This window comes from Callithrix jacchus, chromosome 7, assembly GCF_049354715.1.
Source record: "Callithrix jacchus isolate 240 chromosome 7, calJac240_pri, whole genome shotgun sequence".
NCBI lineage: Eukaryota > Metazoa > Chordata > Mammalia > Primates > Cebidae > Callithrix > Callithrix jacchus.
In genome coordinates this window covers 91,776,451-91,786,983 of record NC_133508.1, presented here as the reverse complement: position 1 = coordinate 91,786,983, position 10,533 = coordinate 91,776,451, and the positions used below count along the sequence as shown (strand labels likewise).

The 10,533-nt window shown below is 54.4% G+C and overlaps 1 protein-coding gene across 8 annotated transcripts in view; it reads right to left on the bottom strand.

The window, feature by feature from the left end:
- The window catches only part of ACOT11 (acyl-CoA thioesterase 11), a 63,330-nt gene that overhangs the window by 1,522 nt on the left and 51,275 nt on the right, over window positions 1-10,533 (bottom strand). For all 8 annotated transcript variants that reach the window (XM_078331949.1, XM_035251598.3, XM_002750891.7 and 5 more), the window contains 8 exons: window positions 10,027-10,146; window positions 8,173-8,317; window positions 6,531-6,586; window positions 5,333-5,399; window positions 4,864-4,947; window positions 3,894-4,027; window positions 1,513-1,644; window positions 716-842 (listed from right to left, as the gene is read on the bottom strand). In XM_078331949.1, coding sequence (XP_078188075.1) covers window positions 716-842; window positions 1,513-1,644; window positions 3,894-4,027; window positions 4,864-4,947; window positions 5,333-5,399; window positions 6,531-6,586; window positions 8,173-8,317; window positions 10,027-10,146 — 865 coding nt within the window. The remainder of the gene's footprint in view (window positions 1-715; window positions 843-1,512; window positions 1,645-3,893; window positions 4,028-4,863; window positions 4,948-5,332; window positions 5,400-6,530; window positions 6,587-8,172; window positions 8,318-10,026; window positions 10,147-10,533) is intronic.

Below are 10,533 nucleotides of genomic sequence, written 5' to 3'. Positions count from 1 at the left end.
TTACATGGCTGGCAGGCATGACCTCCTCCAGCAGATCTGCCCCAGCCCTTCCTAGGGCGCTGACAACATGGCTTCTTGCCACCACACACCACACTGTCATCACACATCTTCCCTGCCAGCTGGTGTCCCTGGAGGGCAGAGGCTGCGTCTCTGCCCTCTCTGAATCTCAGCCACAGAGACATGCTAGACAGGAGCCCAGGGATGGTTCTGAGGTGTGCATGGGTCCAAGCATATGAATTCAGCAGACACCGGCTGAGTCTCTGCTGGGGGAGTCTCAGGGCCAGACTCGGGGGCAGAGCCCTAACGAAGCTGTGAGCGGGGAGGCTGCAGCACCCACCCTCGCTTTCCCTCAGCCTCCTCCCCATGTTTTCCATCAGTCTGGACTACTCTGCTGGGTTTTATGGGCTCTCAGAGCCTTATAAAGCCTTCCTAGATGAGAAGGGCTCTCCATACGCGATGGAGTTTCAGTTCAGAACCCCCAGGCCTTCTGCCCTCAGCGCCCAGAGCTTTTCCCAAGACCATGCAGCAGCCTCTGGCTCACCTCCACACAGATGACATCATTTCCAGCCCCTGACACTCAGGCTTCCCCAGGCTGGAAAGGAGAGCCTGCTGGGAGACCCAGCTCTGGACTATCCTAGGCCAGCAGTTCTGAGTTCCATGCACATGTGTGTTGGGGTGGAACCAGGCTGGGGGCATGGTGGGGGTGTGGCCTCACCTTGGTCAGCTGGTCCCCCTCGCGCCAGAGGCAGAAGCCTGAGCAGAGGGTCTCTCCACGCCTGTACTCTGGTGTCTCTCGGTGTGTGGGCAGTGTGACCGACCTCAGCGCGATGACATAGGGGTCCCTAAGTGAAGGAAGGGTAGGGGCAGGGGGCAGGGGTCAGCCACAGAAGAAAGTGGGGGCCTGTTCTGCCCAACCAAGGCCCAGACCCTGCCCCCTCTGGCACGGATTCCTCACCGGGGGCTGCATGGTACATGGATTCTTACAGCCCAACACGTGGCTCAGGGTCCGGCTGGAGTGGGAGGCACCTGTGGGTTAGCACTGAATTCACCGGAGCCAACCTGACTCCGCTGTGGACTTTCTGGAAAAGCCACTCTACTTCAGTGTGCGGGGGAAGAGTGTGGCCTTTGGGATTTTTTTTCTGTCCCTGTCTTTCCAGCAAAAGAGATGTGTAGGCCCTCCAGCCCACATGGGGCTGTCAGAGGGAGGAGGCCAAGGGGGTGGCCATGTGAGAAATATCCTGTCTAAGGCCTGCATCGAGGCAGCCTGAGCCACCCTGGATGAGGGTGGCCCTGCCTTAGAAACTGTGACAAGAGGGGAAGTGTGTGCCCCATCCCTATTTTACCCATGGTAAAGCCACAGCAGGCCAGAAAAGCCTCATGGTGTCTGGAGCCCCACAGCCAATGGGAAGCAGAGCTCTGGCTCCAGGCAATGCCCTTCCCTGGGAGAGAGATGAGGCCATCCTAACACTCTGTCCCATTTTGCCCCCCACCCTAGAGCAGATAGGCACACACCCATTGTCACAAGGCTTCCGCCTCGAGGCCAGGATCACAAAGTCCTGGGGCTTGGTGTGACCTCCAAGGACAGGGCTGGTGACGTGGTAGATGGCATCGTCCTCGTCCACCTGCTGCACCAGCTCCACACTCCTGTGGGAAGACCAGGATCTCAGCCTCCAGCTCCCATACCTCCAGCTTCCAGGCAAGCCGCAGGTCTGCCCGGGTCCTCCCACACCATGGCACCCAAGCAGCTTCCACAGTAGGATGTCACCCTCTATACTGCTCACCAGGGAGCAGCAGGAAGGCAGCAAGACCCAGCCAGGGTGGACACACACATCACGTGCATACAAGGCACACGGAGACATGCATGCAAGCAAACCAACACATACACAGACATGGGATAAAGATGTGCACACACATGCATACTTGTGGTCCTATGTGCACAGGTACATGGGCAGACACCAGTGCACACAGAGACCCGTGCGTGTCTGTACATGTCCGCACAAGTACAGATACCACGAGGATGTGTGATAATTTAGCAGCTGTACTCAACATTTACTAAGCACCCACTGAGTGCCAGGTGCTGTTCTAAGTGCTTTACATGTGTCACTTAATCTCCGTAACAGTCCCATGCTGTAGATACTGCTAGTATCCCCATCTCATAGATGAGGAAAATAACCTGGCCATGGCCACAGAGCTAATAAGGAAGCGGGGCTGGGGTGTGTTCAGGCTATCAGTGGCAGAGATGTATCTCCAGGTCCCCACACCCAACACACACATGTGTGGGCATACACAGGCTCATATCGACACAGGCACGCACCCAGGACACCCACACAGAGGCACATGTGGCCATGTCCAGACCCATTCTCTCCTCCCCACTCTCCTGCTGCACTCAGGAATAGGCAGGGTATGGGGAAGAAGCTAGCCACGCTTTGCTCTCAGGCCTCTCCCCCACACATCCCATCAGGTATCAAGATTTGGTCTGGCCTTCAAAGCCCACCCCAGCCTCCCTCCAAGAAGCCCACCCACCACATGCACAACCGCCCTCCCCCTACACGGCATCCCCCACAAAATCACCTCTCTGCCTTCTGGAAAGGGACCACCAGCAGGCCTGAGTCAGCTGGACCAGAGCTTTTGAGAGCAACATGGCCCTTTTTGCAAAGAAACCTTCAGCAGGAAGCCCATGTATAAAGAGCAACAAGCCTGCTCTGGAGAAGATAGATGGGACAGGAAGCGGAAGGCCAGTTTGTCAAAATACAATTTGCCAAATGACCAGCGGACTGAATTTCCAAACACACAGGACCTCCTTACGGAAATCCTCCAGAATGGAGGCTCCTCATAACAAGCTCTCAAAGAAACCCCCAAGCTAGGATGTTGGCAGAACAGAAAACGACTTTAAGGGGACTTGAAAAACACAGATTGTGCTATTTTCCTAAGAACACGTTTATCTTTCTTGACTAAATTCGAGAAGAGTCACATGATCAATAAATTTGGAAGAACAAATGTATTTAAAGGAATAACATATTTCCATTCATAACCATTCATTATATTCAAAAATAACGTATTTGTGAGGAAAATCAGCAAACTTGGTCAGTTCAGCAACCGGCCATGCTATTCGTTGGCATAAACCCAAGAGAGGGTCCCACACCCTGCGGCCTTCCGACTCCACCCAAAGCAGCCCTGGAAGCCCCCCTGGGAGCACAGCACTCCACAGCACATGGTGTGAAAGGCACTGTCTCCGAGTGTGAATCCGTGACCCACCACCCAAGCACCCATTTTTTTTCTTTTTTTTTTTTGAGACGGAGTTTCGCTCTTGTTACCCAGGCTGGAGTGCAATGGCACGATCTTGGCTCACCGCAACCTCCGCCTCCTGGGTTCAGGCAATTCTCCCGCCTCAGCCTCCTGAGTAGCTGGGATTACAGGCACGCGCCACCATGCTCAGCTAATTTTTTGTATTTTTAGTAGAGACGGGGTTTCACCATGTCAACCAGAATGGTCTCAATCTCTTGACCTCATGATCCACCCGCCTCGGCCTCCCAAAGTGCTGGGATTACAGGCTTGAGCCACCGCACCCGGCCCCAAGCACCCATTTTAAGAAGAGAGAAACTGAGGCCAGAAGGGAAGTGACTTTGACTTATCCAGTGTCACACAGCTAGTTGGGACAGAAGCAGGACGTCAACTCAAGCCTCCAGCTCCAATTCCATGCTCAGCCTCTCCCCTAAGGGCTCAAAATACCCATGACCCAGACCCCCACCCAACATGGAACTTCAACCCACCCCCAGCCCCTGCTAATGGCCAGCTGGGCAGAGCAACGTGGAGGACAGCCTGCAGAAGGAGACACCCTCTCCCCGATCAGGCCAGAGAAGGGGCTCTGCCCTGCCATCACCCTGGCCTCTCACCGGTAGTGCTTGTCCCACTCTGGCCTCCGACGCAGGTCCGAGAGCAGCAGGAAGGCCTGGGCTGCGTCCACGTGCACCACCATCTCCATGTGGAAGGAGAGGAACTTGTCATCCTCCAGAGTGTACAGGCGGACCTGCATGGGTCAGAGGGCAGCCTCAGTCCACTTTGCTGGGCAGTGGAGTGGACTAATGGGGAAACTGGAGGCTGAGGCTGGAAGCTCAGGGTGACAGCTGACTTGCTGCGTGACTGTGAACACAGAGCCCAACCTCTCTGAGTCTCAGCTGCATCCTCATGAAGATGGACTGATGAGAGAATTCAGCACAAATGGGCAGGAAGGTGGCTTAGGACACCAGTCACTAAGGCAACACACCATGGTGATGTGGTAGATGGCGTCATCTTCGCCCACCTGCTGCACTAGCTCCACGCTCCTGTGGGATGGCTGGGATCTCAACCTCCAGCTCCCGTGCAAGCCTGGGGTCTGCCCGGGCCCTCCCATGCTACAGCACCCAAGAACAGTGCTTGGCACATGGTAAATGCCCAGACCCACTGTGTGACCCTGGACAAGCAGTTCTACCTCTCAAACAGGAGGTGACTTGTCCAAGGGCACAGGCAGCTGGCAGAGCTTAGGTCTCCTATAAGCCCGTGCCTGCTGGCTGCCCCCATCCCTGCAGCGATGACTGCAGAAGAACAGGGAGGAAGGGAGGAAGTGCCTGGGCACACAGCAGCAGACCCGAGAGAGTGGCTGAGGGCAGGAAGGCGGGCAGGCAGGAGAGAAGGATCTAGGGCTTCTTGACTCCAGACCCTGCAGGAGTGGGTATGCTTCCATAACTGGAGTGGTTTCTTGATCTCACCTAATTCTTTGAAGAGATCCTTTTTTGACATAAGTGATGTGGGAGAGTTCTTGTTGCTTGCCATCAGCCACCTCTGGCTCAAAGGAGAAAGGAAAGTTGGGTGGGTGGGGTCAGCTACCTGACTGATCTCCGAGGACAGCACCCAGTTTTCCTTGGCCACGAGCATCTTCAGGGAGGAGACGTTATTGTAGCTCAGATACACCTGGAAGAGCACACAGGTGCTACCACTACCCCATCCCTTCCTCCAGGGCCCCAGAGCTGAGGCCAAGGGTGTCCCAGAGAGGAACCCGGACCATGAATGGGGGGTGGGTGCTGTGGAAAGAGTCCTGGACTTTGGGAAGGGAGGTCCAGGCTTGGGCTTGGCTAGACCCACTGTGTGACCCTGGACAAGCAGCTCTGACTCTTAGGGTCTCCACTTCCACCTGCCAAACGGGAATGCAGGCAAGCTCTTTGCTAACAGCAATCATGAGGTGTGGCATTCATATCCTGCTCTCTCCAGCCTTCCTCCAAATCCGTTCTGCCAAGCAGGGGAGGGTAGAGGCCCTGGTGGGTCTAAAGACTGTCCCCTTGGGAGCAGAGGGCCTTACCTGGTTGCTAGGGTCCCAGGGGACAGAGAGGGGCACCTCTGTCTGCTTACAAGACACGATGTACTTCCTGGGAAGGAGGGAAGATGACAACCTGGGTCCCCTGGAAGTCCCGCACTTTCCACAGACTCTACTCCAGGCCTACTATGTGCTGGGCCCTGTGCTAAGCCCAACAGAGCAGGAGACTCTTGTCTAACCAGGGAGGCTGGATGGTCACACACAACACGACAGCTGAGAGCACACCAGCTTGGCCCCTACACCAGGGGCAGCTTGGAGGCAGGGAGTAAGCCAGCAAGGAAGGGTATGGCATCTAAGGCTCGGTCCCCACACCCCACACCCCTGCTGAGTGACCTCACCGTGATGCTGCTGTGTCCTCATCTGTGAAATGGGATCAGCAGTCGCCCCTGCCTCGTGGAGTCATCACAAGTGCTTGGCACATGGTAAATGCTCAGTGAATGCCACAGATGCACTTTCTTATCAACAACAGCTGTGATCCCTGCTGTGCTTACAGCCGCTAAAGTCCCTAAATGCTTTCACAGCAGAGTCACACACACCTGGCTTTCACCCTTTTGCTTCTTTTTTTTGAGATGAAGTCTCATTCTGTCACCCAGGCTACAGTGCAGTGGCGCAATCTCAGCTCATTACAACTTCCACCTCCCACTTCAAGCTATTCTCCTGCCTCAGCCTCCTGACTATAGATGCACTGGAACTATAGACATGAGCCACCACACCCAGCTAATTTTTGTATTTTTAGTAGAGACTGGGTTTCACCATGTTGGCCAGGCTGGTCTCGAACTCCTGACCTCAGGGGATCCACCCACCTCGTCCTCCCAAAGTGGCTTTACCTCTTAAGCAACTGCATCTCCCCTCTGAATGTTTCTTCATCTGCCAAATGGGCATCAGAATCAATGGGAAGAACATAAGATTTAAATTCGGCTGGACCCAGCCAGGTTCAAATTCTGACTCTGCTGATGATATCTGTATGTCCATGGGAAGCCACCTAACCCCTTCATCCCTGGTGCCCTCACCTGTACAATAGGCCAGGCGACCACTGTGTAATGAGACGAAATCAAAAGGATGTAAAGGGCTCGGCCCAGGGCCCAACACATAGGCAGCCCTGAAGAAAAGTGAGTGCCCTGGGGTCAGCGGAACATGAACAGCCCCAAAGCCGAATTCTGCCCACTACACAGCCCCTACTCACCTGTCGAGGCGTATCTTCTTTCTGGCACTGGCCTCTCGGTACCGCCGCTCACCATCCTGGGAGGAAGTCGGGATAGGCTGTGCCTCGAGAGGTGCAACCAGCTACCCCTGCCCTCCATCCCACCCTCTCTCCATTCCCCAGGACCCAAGGAGATCTGTGGTCCTAACGCGGAGTTCAGGTATCACTAGGGCAGCTGGAGTCAAAACCTCCTGCCCAAGAAAGCGGGAAACTAAGCTGTAGCCCCAGCTCCCCTCAAACTCTCTGAGTGACCTGGGAACACCATCTCCCCTGGCCAGACCTCAGTTTCCTCCCTGGCCAGACCTCAGTTTTCTCCTCTGTAAAATAGAGATCCTTAGCCGGGAGCAGTGGCTCACACCTGTAATCTCAGCACTTTGGGAGGCCAAGGCGGGCAGATCACAAGGTCAGGAGATTGAGACTATCCTATCCTAGGCAACATGGTGAAACCCTGTCTCTACTAAAAATACAAAAATTAGCTGGTGTGGTGGTGCATGCCTGTAATCCCAGCTACTAGGGAGGCTGAGGCAGGAGAATTGCTTGAACCAGGGAACTGGAGGTTGCAGTAAGCTGAGATCACGCCACTGCACTCCAGCCTGGCAACAGAGGGAGACTCCGTCTCAAAAAAACCCAATGTGGATCCTTACAGGGCACTCACAGTGGTAATGAGAGTCCACATTTATTGAGCACTTGCTATACACCAGCCACTCTTCTCAAGGGCTTTTCGTGCAGAATTGCACCAAATCTTAAAACAACCCTCTGAATGGAGCTAGTGCTGTGCCCATTCTACAGAGGAGGAAACTGAGAAAAGAACAGGTGAAGGCTTGCCAATGCCACAGGGCTGAGGCCAGGGTCAGCACCCCAGGCCTGTCTCAAGCCCACCCTCTTTACCACCACATCTCACGTCCCCCAGTCCCAAGCATAACATGGAAAACGCCTGGGAAACTGCTGTGGCTGTGGCTCCCAGCTCCCAGTCCTGAGGCTCCACCCAACTCCACAGTCCACGCTAGGCTCTGGGAGGCCAGCAGGCAGGGCAGGGGACCTGCCCCAAGGGAGGGAGCAGCCTTTCAGGGGGCACAAGAAGCATTTTGTAAGAAAGGACCTTTGCACCAGGCTCCTGACTGTCTTCCCATGCCCCATGCATTGCTTTCACCATCGTTCTGACCACTCCCAGGGCTCAGCCAGGCATGGAGTCAGTTGCGCATCTATTACCCCACAGCCCTATGAGGCAGGGACTGCAGCTATGTCCATTTTACAGATGAGGACTGAGAGCTTGAGGGGGTACCACTTGAATATGGTAGAGGCAAGGTTCCAACCCACATCTGACTCCAAAGCCAGTGCTCTCCCAACTCTGCAGGCTCATGACAGCCCATTAACCCCAACTCCGAGCCAGACCCACACATATTCGGAGTTCTGTCAAGCAGAGCAAGCCCACCCTGCACAAGGGGCATCCTGGGGCTCATAGCCAGGACTCTTAGAGCTGGCTGTGCCCCAGCACCGGGGCAGGGTGGGCCCCTCGTGCCCCTGTAGGGGGCTGGCCTGTAGGGGGCTGGCAGGCTCCACCACACCAGGGCAGAGAGGGAGGGGAGGAAAGCTGCTGGTGAAGCAGGGTGCTGACTCCACTCACCCCAGGCTGGGGCCGAATCCAGGGCAGCAGCTGAGGCTGGTCATCTTCGTCCAGGACCACGAAAGTCATAAAGGCACTGTTGATGTGGCGTCGGTGGGTCTCAGCCTCCTGGCGATATGCCTCCACACATACGCCCACTTCCATGCTGAGGGGAGGAAGTGCAGCTTCCAACCTGGACAGAACTTCCCAAGGGCCATGCCTCCTCCCCAACACACGCTCAAACACACATGCATGCACACACACGCATCCACACATATACATGCATGCACATATACACACACACATGCATCCACTCACACACACGTGCACACACACTCCTGCAGTTCTTCCAGCAACCTAGATGGGAGTCACAGTGACAGAACACCTGGGACCGCTCCCTCCACCAATGTTTACAGAGCACCTTTTGTGCGGTCAGCCCTGTGAGGACACAGGAGTGAATAAACCTGTCCAGTCCATACCTCGTGGGCTAACAGCCGGGGGAGGAGGCAAGCAACAAGAAAGCAAAGGTATAAATATGCTGTCATAATCGCGAAGGTATGGAAGGGCATAAACCAGGAAGTAGAGGTGGACGACCTAATTAGAAAACGTTCACTATGTGCGTATTTACGAGCTCTACGACAGCTTTGCCTCAAACAGCTCAGTTGCTGCTATTTGTGTGTATCTTACCATCTTTATTTCTTTATTCCTTTATTTTTTGAGACAGAGTCTCATTCTGTCACCCAGGCTAGAGTGCAGTGGCATAGTCACGGCTCACTGCAACCTCCTCCCCTGTGTTCAAGTGATTCTCCTGACTCAGCCACCCCAGTAGCTGGGATTACAGGTGTGCACCATCACACGTGGCTCATTTTTTGTATTTTTAATAGAGACAGCATTTTGCCATGTTGGCCAGGCTAGTCTTGAACTCTGAGACTCAAGCCTCCCAAAGTGCTGGGCTCCCAAAGTGCTGGGATTACAGGTGAGCCACCGCGCCCAGCTACTTACCATCTTTATTCATTATAACATAGCAGCCACCACCATTCCCAATCATTTTGGAAGTTCTATGATTGCAGAATGTGGACATTAAATAGATGGGGAAACCAAGGCCTAGAACTAGGCAATAATGTTTCCAAGAATTCCGGATTCCTGGAATCTGGACTAGAAACCAGGCTTCACGGCTCCTGCAAAGGGCTTCTCCCCTGCACCGCAGCAGCGTGTGTGCAGGCCAGACTGCAAAGAACAACAGTAGTAGTAAGAGCAGCCACAATGGCTGGCCTTTACTGGACATTTTCTCCGGCATTCCACTAGTAACGGCTCATTGAATCCACGTAACTCCGAGGTAGTTGTGATGAGCCCCATTTTATAGACGAAAGAACTGAGGCTCAGGTGGGTTAAGTTACGTCACAGAGCCAAACTCGAACCCAGCAGCCTGGCTCCTGATCCCTCACTTTTATCTCTGAAAATTCTCAAAAAATATACTTATTTAAAGTCAGCTTTCATGGGAGTAAGTATCAGAATTCATTGCGAAGGCAAGGACTCTGTGGACTAACTACTTTAGGAAGTGCATGAGAAAGGGTTTGATAAACAAGTGGCCCTGTGAGCTACAGCAGGCCAGCCTGGGGCCAGGAGCCAGGGGTGAGACACTGATCTCAGACAGCGGGAGACGGGCTGGGGCATCCCAGAGGAGGACTGGAAGTCAGGGAAGGCTCCCAAGGAGGAAACATCAGAGACAATGAAGGAACCCAGCAGCCAGACAGGGATTTAGACCCTGTCTGCAAGGAAAAGGGCACCTGGAAGGTTTGCAATAGGGTCCTTTCTAGGGTCAGGAAGAGCCCTCAGCCCTGAATGGCCCCAGCCTTGCCCATCCCACACCCTCACCTATGTTTGAAGGCATTGTTCACAATGGCTTTGAGCACCAGACGGTCGCCAACCTGGGATGGGCCTCGGAAGTGGAACATCTCAATGGCCTTCAGCGTAGGGTGGGCACGGCAGAGACGGCTGAGGAGGCAGGGGTGGGGAGACAGAAGGAATGCCCCAGTGCTTCAGACACTAGTTTGGGCCAGGTTTTTTTTTTTTTTTTTTTTTTTTGAGACAGGGTCTCACTCTGTGCCTAGGCAACACTCGGCTCATTATAACCTCCCTCCACCTCTGGGGTTCAAACGATTCTCCTGCCTCAGCCTCCCAAGTAGCTGAGACTACAGGCACGCACCACCATGCCTGGCTAATTTTTGTATTTTTAGTAGAGATGAGGCTTTACCTTGTTGGCCAGGTTGGTCTTGAACTCCTGACCTCAAGTGATCTGCCCACTTCGGCCTCCCAAAGTGCTGGGATTACAGGTGTGAGCTGCCATGCTAGATCAGCTTGAGCTGGCCTTCTACCCTGGTC